The sequence below is a fragment of the Botrytis sinoallii genome, assembly GCF_014898435.1.
Source record: "Botrytis sinoallii strain Bc 23 chromosome Unknown BSIN_005, whole genome shotgun sequence".
In the NCBI taxonomy this organism is placed as follows: domain Eukaryota; kingdom Fungi; phylum Ascomycota; class Leotiomycetes; order Helotiales; family Sclerotiniaceae; genus Botrytis; species Botrytis sinoallii.
The window spans coordinates 2,007,095-2,023,800 of NW_024066032.1; the positions used below are offsets into that span (position 1 = coordinate 2,007,095).

The window sequence follows — 16,706 nt, forward strand, 5'->3', positions numbered from 1 at the left end:
GCTGCGCATCTCAGTAAGAAAACTCAGGGTCTCGGCTATTGCTCAAGATATTCATGGCAGAAGGGCATGGATCTTTTCACGTTTGGTAAATTATGCAGGAAATGTTATGGTTTCGAATGATGTGAATTCAGGATGACATAATTCTGTTGCTTGATTATGTTAGAGTCATGACAAGGCTTATCATGGATTGGCGATGGAGTATGATTTTGATTTAACAGGAGTTTGGGGGGAACAATAATAAATGAAGCGAAAATTAATCGTTCTCGCAAAGGATTGGAGTAACTTGTACCAAAGTACACATAACATAAACAAAGGAATATGAACAAGTAAAATATACAATCATATGTGGATATTATTACTCTGGTGATTTACATGTGTGATGATGTGGTTTATGTCTTTGAGGTTCTTTCTTTCTATGATGGCTTGTGACTAGTAGTATAGTAATATATGAACTTTATCCCGTCTGATGAGCTTCTCTCAAAGGGGACATGTAGCAGAACCTCGGGCACATATAGGTATAAAGATTGAGGCTATTCGGATTTTTGTGTATTTATCATGCCTTGGTATAAGTTATCAATTAAACAATGTCTCGTTCCTACCTACCGACCAAAGATCCTCAGCTGACAGATCCATAGACTGACCGCCTTCTATATTTGATCATCGATCATCGAGCAAAAGTAGTTGTAAGAAGAAAGGTTGAAATTGATATCCATGCGAATAGAAATCTAGGTTGTACCAGAAATTAGCAGTTAATGAAGCAAGGAACATACGCGGAGAGATGAAGAACTGGAGAGACGATCTCAATGGTATCATTTGTTTCGGAAATTTGTTTTGATTCCATCAATCTCAATATACTTCCTTTACCACTGGACCTAGGTCCCACGAGATCTGCATCTGCATCTGCATCCGTATGGCTACTACTGCAGTTCAGAATGGTCACTGCTTTCATGCTTCCCATATGGATCATCGGTGGTGACATCTTTCTCGTATGTATGTATGTATCTTGTTCTAGATGCTGTCTCTACGTCATTTTTGTGGTGCATCTGTAACGTCAAGATTGAAGTGGGATTTTGTTGTGTTGTGTTCATTGGATGGATGTGTACCAGTCAGTATATTTCCTAAATAGCGTGCGCATTGGAATCTTTGATCTGATATGATACGGCGTGAAAGTAGGAAATGTAGTTTTGTATTCCAAGGGGAAAAGAAGCTCGTTCGGTAGAGTGGAATATGCTTCCATACCGCTGCCGTATCTCTTGTCTCTTGATCAAGGAGATACTTATTAGTAGGGCGATGTAAAGTACCTGGTAATCATCTGATCTCTACCTGTGACCAAACAAAGCTCAAATGATATACTAGGTAATTTAATCAGGTAAATGTATATATTCACCAGCCTTGATAACCTTGAAAATACCTAGGTAGGTATGTGTACATGTATGTACTATGTATAATAAATATACTATTGAATGGTTGTGAATTGTTCGAATCAATTGAAATCCAGAAATAATATGATATGATATCTGAGGTTATGACAGGTAAAAGAAATACAATTAATTATCCACCTGGTAGTACCATATACCTACGAAAGGAATCACTGTTTTCAGGGTCTTGGTCCGTGGATTATCGGCGATTATTTAGCCGCTTCCCTCCACCTTTTACCTGTAAACAAATCCCACCTAGTGCTTTAACTACCACCTCTACCTCTACCTCTACCTCTACCTCTCCCTCTTTACCTTTACCTCAAAATAGATATCACAAGCCAAAGAAGTCCCTCTTACTACCGTTTTGCTGCCAATTTCGACGGAGTGATACACACACCCGTCCCTTCCTTTCATTTTAACTTCAACATCACCTGGATATCCAACCATACTTCCTTATCTACTGAACCGTATTGCAGGATAAGTTGCGCACGAATTTATACATACAGCCCACCTCGAGATTTATTAGGTCCTGGCCAATTTAAATAAGCAGGGTAGCTGGGCCAACACAGGATCTTTTCCACTTCCTTTCGCTATCAAAACCAAACTCCAGAAGTCTTCTCAAATTTTAAGCCCCAATTTCCGAATGGAATATTCAGTGTAACCAATAAATCATTGTCTCCCACCAGGTCCAATAATCCAGTTCGTTGTTTCGACTTAGAAAACACCAGAAACTTTTCCATATACGTTTTGAGCTTTGCAACTGAATCTGGTCCGAACCGCCCCTTCAAATATGGTGAAGGCAGATTTCGATCGGGATTACTATGCTGATCTCGAGATTGATTCAAGTGCTTCGATAAATGAGATTAAGAAACAATTTAGGAAACTTGGTACACAACCCTCACCTTGGCCTTCCCCGCGCTCAAAGCTAACCATTTTCTCTTGATAGCTCTCGTGTACCATCCAGATAGAAATTTAGGAAAAGAAAGCGACATTACTGCCAAATTTCAAGCCATTCAATCCGCACACGAAGTTCTCACAGATCCGTCAGAGCGACAAAGATACGACGATGCTCGATCGAGGTTTAGATATACATCAGCTTCAGCTTTCAGATCTACGAAAGGAAATCCTTATTCAAATTATGGCTCCGAATTCCCTCGTCCGCCCAAACCACCGCCATATCGACCTAATAGAAATCCTCCCCCACAATCTGCTGGTGCTGCGAGATATTCGACGTTCACAACACCGAAACAATCAGCTAGCGCGGCGGCACAAGAAGGGCCCGAGGCGAGGAAAAGTACGTTCAATGCATGGGAGAGCATGAAGGGTCACCAGAAGACACCATCATCCGGTTACAGAACTGGTTCAGGTCCGACATGGAATACACCAAAAGCAGCACCCAAAGAGTACGCTTCTCAGCCAAGTCGCGAAGAGAGCAGCTTCAGGGGCTTTAATGCACCTCCAAGAGCCAAGCCAGGATTCGACGACTATATGTCTGACCCTCCACGGAAACCAAGTAATCCTCCACCTCCTACACCAAAAAGAAATGGGTTCATGCCTAGCAATCCGGGAGCGGATGAGCCATCTGCAGGAAAGGGCAATTACTCTACTTCCCGCGTCAATAGAAACATGCCGCCGCCACCGCCACCAAGAGACTCTCCATCATTCGAGCGGGAACGTGAGAAGGAGGATACTCCACCTGATGCTCCACCAGTCAATCATAATACCCGTCCATCGGCGAAGACGAATGATCCTTTGCGACAATTCAGGACCGAAGAAGAGTCACCATACGAGCCTCGCATCAGTACACCGTATGCCAGTGCTGGAGGAGAGAAGTTTGATCCATTTGACGCAGCCAATATAGGAAGGTCGAAGAGTACTCGAGAGAATGTTGCTGAACCAAAAAGTAGAAAGCCTGTCCCACGTGCTGGATCTGATTCAAATTTACCTTCCCCACGTCCAAATGGTACTCCAAAGACTAGCCCTCCCAAGACGACTCATGCATTCGCATCCTCCCCTGATTCATCGGATTCCGGCAATGGTCCAGAGATCAATCCCCAGAAACCACGGGTATTTGCCAAGCCTAGGAAACCTGCACCCGCTCAAGAGCAAAAACAGCCAGATGCTGCTCCCCCAGGAACATCGAATCAAAGTGAGTGTGACTCTGAGGCTTTGAATAAATATGAACGATCAGCCTACAATGACCCTCGTTTGCTAACCACGTTGCAGATGAACCTCCAGCCCAGGAAGAGCCTAAACCACAACCTTCAATGTATGACACATCTTCTAAGTACATTGCTTCTGACTCCAAGGAGCCGCTCCATCATATCAAGCATGCATCATTCCCTGGAACCCCTTTGCGTCCACCCCATTTCAACTCTAAAAGCATGCAGGATGCATACAAAGAAAAGTACCCTGGTTCTTTTACTACTCCAAGAGAGCGTCCCACTGCATCACCTCTTAGTGGAGGTTCTTCTCGTCCTTTAGAAGGGTCTCAACCTGGAGATAAAGACAGATTGCATCGCAACAGCGATGGGTCTGCGAACAGACTGAATTCTTTTGAGGCTGCTCAACACAATCTCGTCGACCGATTGGTAACCAACAAGGAACGGGCTCAGAATTCTCGTCAAAATGGTCATGTAAAGCCAACCAAGAGTATTAACCACCAGGTTCACAATGAAAAAGCCACATATTCGTTCAAGTCGACGCCAGCTGAGACGAGTAACTTTTCCAAGAGGCCAAGTTTTGTCACTAAATCTCAATCTGCATTTTCAGTTGGCGATTCGCGTTTGAATTCTTTGTTGTTGGATAAATTGAATGCCCATGCTAACAGTAATTCTCATGATAGCTTCTCTATGAAACTGGATGATGAAACATTCTCTCCAACTCGGCCAAAGATCAATACTACATTTTCCTCCGAAGAGTGGCATGGAAAGTTTGAAGCTGGTGGTGATTATTTTGTACCAGAACGTAAGAGTACTCAGATCCCGGTTTCCTCCCATGTCCGTGCTCAGTCAGCAAGTCGGCCACCAAGAGGTCGATCTCCCGTTAAAAGCCGCTCAGCGGATTCGAAACCTTTCCCGGCATCAAGAGTCAATTCAGATACACCAATCGAATCCCCTGCCGGTACTAAGTTCTCTCCAGAGGACTGGGCAGAAAAATTTAAGCCTCAAACATTCGCTCCTCCGTCAATTCCATCGCCTACTAAGCCGACTGTTCCTACACGAATTGGGTCTCGGAGACCAAGAGTGCCTATCGCTAAGCCCACTGTTGGTTCTGCTGCGGTAGTTATTGAAGATGACAGCGCAGACGACAAGCCGCTCTTCACTGGTAGAAACCCAAAACCCCCAAAGCCCCCGGCTAGTCCAGATGCAATGGATGTCGATTCTCCTCCCCCAGCTACACCAGCACCTCCACCACAAGTTGTACCACAAGTTGTACCACCACCAGCTGCACCGCCAGCAGCCCAGTCAACACAGACTTCGCCACCAAGGGCTAATGTTGGACTGAAGATCAACACCGATCAACTCAAGAGATCTGCAGCCCCATCACAATCTCCAATTGACGCAGAAGGCCTGGGAGTCGAATTTCATGACATGAACATTCAAGATCTTCTTTCTTCCCTTAACTTACCAAAGCCACCCGCTGTCCCGAAGTATACTCAAGAATCGAGCACATCATTGTCGCAAGGTATATATTTATCGTCATTTACAGCTTACATGAGTGACTGGGATGTATTTGCCAAGCGCATGTTGCTACATCTCCTCGCACGCAAGAATCAAAATGATGGGCTAGGATCAAATCGTTGGGAAAATCCCCAGGGTCTCGACATCTACAGACGTGGTCTCAAAGAAGATGGAGCAGTTATGAGCCACTGGGTTGCGGCGATGGCAAGTCATGATCAAGCTATGAAAGAATTTGCTATTCACAAGGAGCGTTTCAACATAGCAGAGGGTCAAGAGAGGGAGAGGCCAAGAAAGAAGACACACTAATTTAAATTTCGTGGGCACTTGTTTAATAGTATTACTATTCTGGTGATAGTACACTCCGACTTTTTGTTATTTGCTGAGTATTATTTTTCTAGAGATACATTAGGAGAGATGACGTGGATGTGATGGGGAAGGTTCAATAAATAAGATGAAAGAAATATGATTGGAGAGGATTCTGGTGATTAAATGGAGTGGGTGCATTGGTGCGTGGACATGATTTGGAACAAATAAAAGGAATTCATTTGGTAGCATGGTCCGGAAGTTTTTGTTCTGGTTCGACTTCATTATTCACGTTGGTTTTATTAATTTGATTGATTGGCTTTTGAATGGCTTCGTTTCCAGATACCCCTTCGGATAAGGATGGATGAATGAATGGATTGGCATACATATTAGGGTTATATTTTTCATTGAACTGCCGAATAGGGCGAGAAGAAAGATATGATAGGCGAATTCGAGGATGTTTCATGGAATGAATCAATGGATGAATGATTGGGATGAATGAATGAAATGAGCATATTGCATATTGCATACCTCGTACATACATACAATATGAGATACACCTTAGAACAAAATAATTTTGTAAATTAGCTTTTTCTTACCTCTTTTACCTTTTTTAAAGATTCTTCTGAGACTTGTTTTGTGATTTTGGTGGTGGTGTGTGTGGGTGAGTGAGTGTAATGGATTGATGTGATGATATTAGTTTTGAGTAAATGATGGTATGATAGTTGCGGTGCGAAGGGTTTATTACCCTGTTGGTGGAAGAAAGCTTTATTGATTTAGTTGATCTAGCTGGTCGTTTAGTAAAGTAAAGCGTGAGAGAGAGGGGGGGAGGGTGTGTGATATAAGTACCGTGGATTAAAAGGGGAAAAGAGGAAATTTGGGAGGTTGGGAGGAGATGGAGAGGAGATGGAGAGGGGATGGAGAGGGGATGGAGAGGGGATGGAGAGGGGATGGAGAGGGGATGGAGAGGGGATGGAGAGGGAGGTGGTTGTGTGTATATGTTTATATACAGGTAGGTAGGATCTTTCTCTGAATAGGGAGGGGGAGAATGGGGAGGGGGAGAATGGGGAGGGGGGAATGAGGAAGAGGATTGATGGATGTATAGTGGACAATGAGTTGGAGTTGATGGGGTGGGATGGGATGTGGGATGTGGGAGGCTTTAGTAAGGGGTTTGGTTTGAGGGGGTAGGGGATAGGGAGGGGCAGGGGCAGGGGGGAGAGAAGGGGAGGCGGAGGATTCATAAAGGTGATAATGGGTATATATATGTACAGATTATGGATAATGGAACTAGATAATAACTAGGGAAATTATTTTCTGTATCTATATATTGAGTGAGAATGAAACCGAAAATATTGGAAGATAATGTTGAGATGAAGAAGTAGAACTACCTAGGCAAATAGAGAAATTGAAATTGAAAATGAAATTGAAATAGGATAATTACTGGCTTATATAATAATTTGAAGTAAATTACACTTGGAGGATCAGAGTAGAGGAGAGGAAATCTATTGAGTAGAATCATTAGATTAACGTGATTGTGATGTATTATGGGAAGAGGAGAAGTTTTTTGATATTGAGGATGTGTGATGGAAGGGATATGTGGAGTGCGGGATGTGAAAGTGCGGGATGTGTGTGAGTAGGGGGTGGAGTTGTTGTGTTTGGGGATGGGTGGATGGGTTGACTGGATGGGTGGATGGATGGATGGATGTGGTGGACTTAAATTGTTGAGCTTGAGCTTGAGCGGATGGGGATGGGACTGGGGATGGGGAGATGGAAAGGGCTTGAGGATGGAATGGAATGGAGTGGAATGAGTACTGAGATATAGATATATAATTTGTGTGACTGTATATATCTACCTAGTATGTATGAATACAAGAAACAGAGGAATATAAAGGTAAAGATGCTGAAATGGAATGGAATAGACATGATACAGTTTTAGCAAAAGTTGATAAATTATTCAAACCCTAATAATTAGAGGAAATGTACAACTGCGTATAAGTCTAGAGGAATCATCTGATCATATCTGACCTGTTATGATATGGAAACTCCATTGAGGACTATCCATATCCCCAGAGACAGTGCTTACAATGGGTAGGTAGGTAGATTTCGGACTTCTTCTTCAAATTTTCAAGATCAATTTTACTTGCCTGCTAGTCTAAGGAAGCTCTAGGGGTTACAACTCACTCATATCTAGTTCATGGAATTATAATTCTTGAAGAGATTACCTATTCATCAAATAACCGATCCGCATAATTTGAGCGAAATAAGAAATGTAAATTAATGAGTTTAGGAAATATCTATTTCGATAGGATATTTTTAGGCCTAGACAGATCTAGAAATCACAGATTATTCGTTTTAACAATTCCTAGCTCAACCCATCATAACTCGTGGTTTTTGATTCCAGGCTGTATGGCACAACCCAATCCACTTAATGCGAGTACTACTCAGAGGGCCATATATAAGTGACATTCTCTCTGTACCTGAGATACTGGGAAATAATCGATATGTTTTGCATTACTAATGGTATGGGATAGGAAAAAAATATGTGCACAGGTTTGGACGGTGTGATTATTATGTCCTGGTACAGTGAAACGGTGATCGTAGAGGCAAATATTACAAATTTGAATCAGCATATAGCTATAGCATATCACTCCCCCTCCAACCCGTGATTCCTCACTCCTTACTCTTTGTCTCCTCTCCTCTCCTCTTATGCAATCTTGCCCCGCTCATTCACATATCGGGTCCTCTCAAACCACCATATAACTCTCAACAATACAAACTCAACACCCCTTTTCAAAAATCCCCCCTGCCTGACTTTTGAAGCGTAACCTTCCAGCCAGCAGCGAGATGAAATATCATCCGCAACACTTAAAATCACAATATCATATCAACGTATCTCTTACACCTCTCTTGATCACATATTCGAATCCCGACTATGAAAGGAAATCTCTGGAATATCTCACATCCTCACTAACTATAAAGTTTCCACTTCAGTCTCGAATCTGGTCTCGAAATACCTCTCTCGTATGCAAATAAATTCCCGCGAGACTTCTTTTCGATGGGTTTTTCCGAGCTAAGATTCTGCTGGAAATTTCAATAAAACAATCATGTGTGCGTAATGTAATTCTTGTGAGTCCGCGACTGGAAGCTAGCGAGGTGTATATAAATCTGTCGGGATATCGATCATGTGATCTAAAAGAGGGCACTGTATTGCACTAGCGTATGCACTAGCGCTAGTACTTCTACTATATTAAATACTAGCTTCCCATAGTTAATAATGATCAAGAACGAATACAATCATAATAGACTAAAGTACTTTACACTTATCAACCAAGTTGATACCAACAAAATCGTAGACTCGGTGGGAATTTGAGAATTCTGCAGGATATCCCTGTGTTGTTAGTATGCACCACCGTTTACTTACTCACTTGCCATCTTGAACCCTTCGCTAGATAAATTTCTGCTCGTCTTGTGTAGCACAAAATTCGATGAAACGTTGTAAGATACTTCGTAGTGTGAAATGTAGGAAAAATCACGATTTCTATATTTTTGGCTAGAAACTTCTGTTCTTGTGTTTGTCTCTCAAATCGATAAAATCATAAGCGTAATAATTCGTGAGACAGAATTCGAACTAATCTCATCCTTCTCTCGTTCGCCTCTGCAAAAATGTAATCTCGTATATAAGTCTCGAAAATACCTCAGGAGAAGTGAACAGTCTGTGAGCGCCTCGCGTTGCTGGCATATCTGCCAATGTTATGATTCTGATATGATGATATGTATCAAGTCGAAGTTCGAACTAACTCGCACCGTGTGGCGGAATGTATCTAATCCCTCTCATTTGCGTGTTTATTCGAAGAAGTAGTTGGTTCGTTTTGCTAAATAGAGGAGGTGTGTGAAAGGGATAGACTCGCAAGTATACTGACAGCTGCTGGAACACATGTAATACTTCGACCGTGGTATATGTATGAAGTTGAGATTTCAAAATCTCGGAAGATTGTACTGAGGGTGCGAATTGCATATTTTATGTTGAAGCTTTTGTGCCTAGTGTAGAAATGGAAGTGTAGATACAAAAGGGAAAGACCTTGTCACAATGCGTATCATTCAATCACTCACATACCCTTGTAATACTGTACGATTATTGAATCTAACTATATGATCTAGTTTAGCATAGAAAAAAACATATCTTCCCGCACCGTACAATAAAGAATGTCAAGGAACTCAGTACGATGATTTTCTCGCAGACTCCAAAATATTTGGATAATTGTGATTCTTGTCATCTTGAAGAGTGTCACGAATCCCTGCACTCATTGCAAAATCTCGTTTCGAGATATACATTAAATGCTTTCTTGAAAGTGAGCCAGGTGCTTTAAGAAGGATCGACTTGATAATAGAGCAACCCATCAAGTTAAACCATGTTATCGCGGAAGTACATAGTTATCTGACCGTCAACATTCTCGAGGGGCACTTTGCTTTTATTGGTCGATACGCGAGAAGTTGTTAGCGAATTTGGAGGCCAAGAGTATGATATTCCGTACCTTCAAACATTAGTGATTTCAAGGTTATTAGAATGATAAATCCGCCACAAATAAATTCTACGGAATTGGAGAGTGAAACTGAATCTTATTCTCTACCTAATTAATCTTGCGTATCGAAATGTCTTTGGTAATTATTAAAGCCTGATATTTAGGACAATACGGGAATAACAAATGAGCACAGGACGTCTCACTGCGTACCGTATTTTGTCATTTTATGCGGGGCCCCGCGTACAATTTTCCGATGCGGGGGTTAAACGACATGCCAATATCGATATAATTTACATGTACCATTTTAATCGACTCAGATGATTTATTGTTATAGTCATTATAAGTTAAAATCAAGAAGCAAGTGTAGTGTTTGGATGTGTTGATTGGGGCTTGGAAAGTGTAAAAAGTAATAATTGTAATCGGAGATGGTTGACTTTCGGAACACTACCTACGTATACCTGTGGATAGACCCTCGCAAAGAATTTCATGATAGTTTATGCCCAACGAACTGAGGAACAAGCTTGCTCGTTATGAGAATTGTAAATATTGTATGCGAAGAGATATTTCGACAGTGTATGCGTTGTATCGAAAATAAAGACATGCGCTCTCAGTATAATTACAACCTTTAGTTTGTAATAAGTCTCTACATAACCCTATATTCTCGTAGCACACTTGCTTCCGGTATAGAATATGGAACAAACCCAGTTCTAAGCTGCGAGGCTTGATCAGTTCGTCTCGAGGAAGAGGAAGAGGAATGGGTAGGAAGGGATCGAGATTCGATATTAAGAAAATCCATGCTATTAGAAAGGAATTAGCATGTTTGAGAATTGGAAAAGAATGTTCCATATGCTGGCTTTATCGCAGAGCTCGACTGAAAGACAGAATTGCAGAAGAGATATCAGTGAGCCCAACTTATCTTGGACTTTATTCTTGCGCCCCAATTCTGTGCCAGTGGGTAGAACTTGTAATTGATACAATGATTGATTGAAGAAACGAACAGATGATCGAGAGTGGTACTTGGTGTCGGGAAAGCTCTGCAGGAAGATAGGGAGCGGCCAAGTTTGGAGATATAGGGTGTGAAATCTTGTCGCCATTACACCCATCAGCAGTATTTGATGTAAAATTACTTCGAGGCGAACACAATAATATGAATTTTAAAAGCTGAATGTTCCAATCTTTGAAACACATAAATGTTGTATTTGTGATACTGTCACAAATACTCAGGAGATGGAATGAGTTTGTGGACAAGAATAAATGGAAGAGGAAGGAAGGAAGGGCGGAAATATACAGGGCGCATGGTCAGGGAAGGCACCCAGATGGAGAGATTTCACTGAAAAACGAAAACACAGAAACAAATCTATCTCAATATATAATGAAGAATAGAGAATCAATGTCAAACTGCGTATCTATTTTGATGTATGTTCTCCGAATCTTCTATTTCTGTTTCCATTTGAATTTGTGGTATGGGTATAATTATATTGACAAGTTGAATACATGAAGGCTATTTATTCAAGAATTACTTACAAGAACAGATGATATATAGTAGAAATAGATGGGTATCCATGAGAAAGGACAATAAGCTGAGATTCTATCACATATGTCTACTTTCATATCTGTTCTTTGACGTTGTATTTGGGCTAGAATCGTCCTGATGAACATTGTCAATGAGGGATGTGCACCTAGATGGTGCTTGCAATTGAAATCCCAGAGAAGGAGACATATATCCCATTTCAGGGGTGAAATTGAGAGATCAGTGTTACACATTCGTCTCAAAACCGTCTTTTCGATTGGATGGCTACCTAGATATCTTCAAGTTCCTCTTTTGGTATGAGCTTACTCTTCTTCAATCAAATGCGGTGTGATGTGGTGTGGTAAGTTTGATCCTGTAGATGATTGCTCTTCCCAATGCTGTTATCTCGTAAAGTAATTTACCAATGTTAATTCACCACAAGTTGAACATCTGAGCGTTCGGACGAGTTACCAATAATACGGGCTCGAGAGGTTTCTGTGCAGTTCCACCACGGTACCACCAGCTGCCTTATCTCTTCATTCCCGATTGAAATTCCCTCGAGAACTATTCTGGTACGGCAGTTCAAATCTCCTTGTGGTGCGAGACCTCTATTGGGTAGATTTGCCTGCCCTAGACAGTCTAGTCTAGGTCTACTCTGACGATTAATAAGCAGGCCACACTTCCACTTTCTATATTTATAAAATTTTACCCTTACCTCTCTTGAAACTAATAAAAGTCTCTTCTACATACAACACAACACAACACAACCGCCGCAACTCCAAGAAAGTTACATCAAAATATCCATCACAACAATTCGACACAGTGACTCCCAATACCAAATAATTCAGAAACTGTATATTATATATCTCTTTTCATCACAATGTCTGGCCATGATCCAAAAGATGTCAGCTCCAAGGGCAGCCATCAAGGATGTTTTCGAGCTATCAAAAACGCGCGGGCCCGCAACAGAGCACTAACAATCCCTGGCGTGCCATCTCCGCCTGTTCCTCTTGTTGATCCACAGCCTCAAGTCCCATTGCTTGATTTTCAAGGTTTGCCTGGAGGAGATCAGTTCCCTGACTATCATCCGAACAATGGCGCATCCACTGTCAACCCGCAAATACCTGCTCATCACTATGTTGATGGAACTCTCATCAACCATGATCAAGTACCTCAATGGCCCTTCGATAGCAATCAACATCAGGCTCAAGATCCATCCTATACTTTCGGGCAACAGCAGACTCAAATCCAGAGCAACTATCCAAGTAATATAGACCATGGCATCGCTCAACAACCATTCATTGATCTTCCATTTCCAGTTCCTCCGATCGATTTGGATCACCTATTTCCATTGCCTGTTTATGCCACACATAGTAACGGACACGATATTAGCCAGCAAATACCTGCTCAATTCCAACATGGAGAAGCTCCTGTTCATTGCGGTCAACAACCTCAAATGCCCGTCAATCAGAACAACTTCAATGGTGTCAACAATAACCAACAAGCATACATTGATTTTCCATTTCAAATTGCTCCGATCGATTTTGAACAATTCTTTCCGACGCCTTTTGATGATAACGGACACAATATTAGCCAGCAAATACCTGCTCAATCCCAACTTGGAGAAGCTCCTGCTTATTGCGGTCAACAACGTCAAACGCCCGTCAATCAGACCAAATTCAATGGTGTCAACAACAACCAACAAGCATACCAAGGAATGGATACCACCGCCGTATCATCATTCGCTAATCTATCGGCGCAAGAACAGGTCGCCGAATTTCAACACTTTGTTCAACAACGTCTCGCCCTTGGAGATACGCAAATGGTGCAGTTCGAAATATTTAAGGCCTGGTATATAGGCAGGCAGTTCAATGGAATCATCACACCGACACTTGCATATGGAGTTACTCCTCTCCATCCAGCTCTTAACTTTAATAACAATGTACCAATTCAACAGCCCATGATGCCGCTGAATAATCAAGAATACATGCAACCGCCTACCATGATCTATCAGAATACGGGGAAGAATTAACTACTGACTTTCAGCACACGATGGGCCCTTCAACAACTTTTAATGGACAAGCTATGCAACCGAACAACGAGCAGCATCTTCAAAACCCTCGAAAAAGCATCGAACCTGATACGCGAACAAGAAGAACTTCGTTGGCTGTTGCATCCGGGGGCCAACCCATTTTGCCGGGCTCCTCACGATCTTATGGCACGCCAGTCCTTTCAATAACTACGACAATGCCCGCTCCCTCATCATCAACAAGAGTTTCAAGCCCCTCCATTGACCACGACAATGCCAGCTCCCTCATCATCAACAAGAGCTCAAGCTTCCCCATCAATTGCAAGACCTCAAGCCCATCAATTGACCACGACAATGACAAGAGCTCAAGCTCCCCCATCGAACACGGCCCTGCCAGCGGTCACCAAAAGAAATCGAAAACAACAAATGGTATGTCTCAAAGAAAACTTACTTCAGGATGCCATGACTAACAATACATAGGTCATCCACAACAAATGGGGAACAAAACTTCCGCCACAGGGAAAAAGACTTCGCGAGAGCAAGAAACTGAGGTTACTCCAGCAAACCAGCGAATGTCGATCCCGATTGATCGAATCCTTGGTGCTGCTCCTGGCAAATACACTGTTTCCTTTTCGAAATTGCCAGAAGTGGGTTCGTATGATGACGATTTCGATAACCATTATTACCACTATTTTGACGCTCAAATCGAAGCTCTTGATGCGAAGAAAGCGGAGTCAGAGAAAAAAATGAAAGTGTACATGCTCAGGAATGAAGAAAGTTTGACTATGTTGAGGATGGTCTTGGGAGAAATGCTCCAACAGTTCATCGCTCTGTCACTGGACACTTCCTCGGACGCACGACAAAGCCTCGAAAACTATGTAAAGACCAAACAGATTCGCCATTCCTCCATGAAGTCGTTAGAATTCGCCCCAAAATCGCAATTTACTGAAGAGAAAGTCAAAGTTGCACGTGAAACAGAGCAAACAGCCCAATCGACCAAGGATGATGTCCCAGCGTGCGCCACGCATAATTTAATGTGTGCTACAGACGAGAGTAATCTCAATGGAACAACGGTGGAAGGAAGTTGGTCGTTGTATACGAAAACGACCTTCATTGATGAAAGTACTCCCTTGAAGTACGCAATCAGGCTCGAAATAGAGGTTGCAAAGATTGGTGATAGATACGCTAGAGACAACCTGCTCATTTATGAAAGATCTCTGCCATCGAATATTGCAGGGGAGCCTCTTTGGGCTGATATACTCGACCTTTTCAAACTGCAAGCTGCGGAGTGGGGTATGACCGCCAGCATTCAAGATCCACCTACGCCTGACCCACGTACAGTTCGTGGAGAGAAGCGCAAGCGCCAACAACAACCAGAGCTTCATGCTTCTCCGGTCATTCTTGCGTCAAGCTCCGAGGCCTCCAATTCTTCAAGCGATCAAGGAAACAGTCCAACCTCTAACACGTCTACTGATAGGACCAGTGTTTCCCCAAAACCAGTAGTAGGAGCACCTCAATTACCAGACAATTCAAGGCCTATCAAACGATCAAGAAATGGATATGAGATGGGCTTGCTAGAGGCAGGAACCGGTATGAGGAAATCTTCGCCTTTGGGAGTGCAAGCTCGCTTGCCATCAAGTATGCAACCACCCATGGGCCGGATCTCTCAGAATAACCACATGCATCCTGCACGTTCTCCTTCCGAAATTGTGCGATCGCCATCTACAACTGAGACTCAGAATCGTATGCCTGTGCAGGTGAGAGCTGAAGCTGATGAATCGTCCTTTGACGCACCAATAACTCTTTATAGGCAGGGAGTGCTACTCGTCAACAATGAGAGACCTTATCAATACCCTATTTCAGAACTCATACAACCGTCACGCACATTTTCAGCTCAGAGTAATATGCCGCCACCAGTGCAAATTCGACTTTCGAGACAACCCACAGAGGCAGAACTGGCTCCTTGTGAAGAATTTGTGAGTAGCAGGTGGAAGAGATCTTTTCCAGTGAAAAGAAATCGTCATAGAGTCAGCGAATGTGCACATTCAATGACTGGATTTGACTTGAGCTAGGATTTCGTATTTTACTTTCGTTGTTTCAGGTGTGGTGTGCCGGGGGTGCACGGTTTTGTAATATAGCGTCCTGTGACAAACATTGGTAGATTTTGATTATATTCCTAGAATTTGGATGGATGCGGGAATGAGGAAAGGGGAAAGGAGTTTATGTTATTGTTATATAAGCAGAGTAGTATCACAAATTGAAGACTCACAACTAGAGTGAAAGTTCACGTTGGTGACAGTGAGGTTTCATGTGAATAAATTTCAGATGTAACTTATAGGAGGTGTTCTGTCAAATAAGCGAAGCTGAATTAGGTATGTTGAATTTGTGAAAGGGGGATCGACGTATCTGAATGATATTTTGAGATTCATTCCCGTGGGGTTCTGTGCGGGTGTGTAGTTCCGAGAATATTGGCGCTAACGAGGTTCGAGAGAAGAGAAAAAGGAAGAGTTTATTGACAAGGTACAGCACTTTTCACATTTCGTGTGGGGCATCTATTTACTTATACTTCAACTCACTGTTGCGGGGATTCCAATCGAGATGCCTCACATCGCTTAGGCATCTTCTTGAGCGCATCATTATGCATTTAGTTTCATTGGGACTACACGGATGAAGGGAGATGGAATCTGAGTTTTGGACACCACTGCTTTGGAAAAATGGATATGTCTCAATTAAAGTTAGTAATATTATTTTGGTTTTGGTCTAGTATAAAGGATCGAGAGGGGGGATGTCACATTGTTGGATGTTAATGCATGTATGATGGTGTTTGGGGCTGAGATTAGCATGAAGGCTTTCGGAGAGCCCAGAAAATATTTGAATATGGTAGTATGAAAATCGATGTGGAAATTGGAGGTTGGGGCTCTAGGGTCCGGACTATGTAAATGAAAATTTTCTTTAGGGTGTTGGTTTTTTAGAGTATGTGCTAGAGTGATTTCAGGCTCAGAGAGTCGTTCTCGAATAAGTACCATTGCTTTGACGTAATAGCAAGCGCGAATATTAGCTTTATTTTCTTTAGTGTCAAATTTATATCGATCGTCACGTGCTTTTGCGTGCTTCGGGGGTATGGCAGCGCTAATTGTTACGTGCCTTAGGAAATTTTAGAGACTAGTTATTGTGATAATCATAGCCAAGCTCATCGCTAAGCTAACTAATGACGTAGATCGGTCGGAATCTATGGTTTTAAAG

The 16,706-nt window shown here is 42.4% G+C and overlaps 3 protein-coding genes across 3 annotated transcripts; all 3 read left to right on the top strand.

The window, feature by feature from the left end:
• Nucleotides 1–2,208: 2,208 nt before the first annotated feature.
• On the top strand, nucleotides 2,209–5,407 carry EAF02_003739 (uncharacterized protein; the record flags this gene model as incomplete). Its single annotated transcript, XM_038899787.1, has 3 exons — nucleotides 2,209–2,305; nucleotides 2,365–3,567; nucleotides 3,645–5,407. The coding sequence occupies 3 exons, from the start codon at nucleotides 2,209–2,211 to the stop codon at nucleotides 5,405–5,407; spliced, it is 3,063 nt and encodes a 1,020-aa protein (XP_038760714.1).
• Nucleotides 5,408–12,314: 6,907 nt separating this feature from the next.
• Nucleotides 12,315–13,466, top strand: EAF02_003740 (uncharacterized protein; the record flags this gene model as incomplete). The annotated part of the gene is made up of 1 exon (XM_038899788.1): nucleotides 12,315–13,466. One exon carries the CDS (start codon nucleotides 12,315–12,317, stop codon nucleotides 13,464–13,466), a length of 1,152 nt encoding a protein of 383 aa, XP_038760715.1.
• A 20-nt stretch (nucleotides 13,467–13,486) lies between these two features.
• On the top strand, nucleotides 13,487–15,535 carry EAF02_003741 (uncharacterized protein; the record flags this gene model as incomplete). The annotated part of the gene is made up of 2 exons (XM_038899789.1): nucleotides 13,487–13,892; nucleotides 13,944–15,535. The coding sequence occupies 2 exons, from the start codon at nucleotides 13,487–13,489 to the stop codon at nucleotides 15,533–15,535; spliced, it is 1,998 nt and encodes a 665-aa protein (XP_038760716.1).
• Between the last annotated feature and the right edge of the window lie 1,171 nt (nucleotides 15,536–16,706).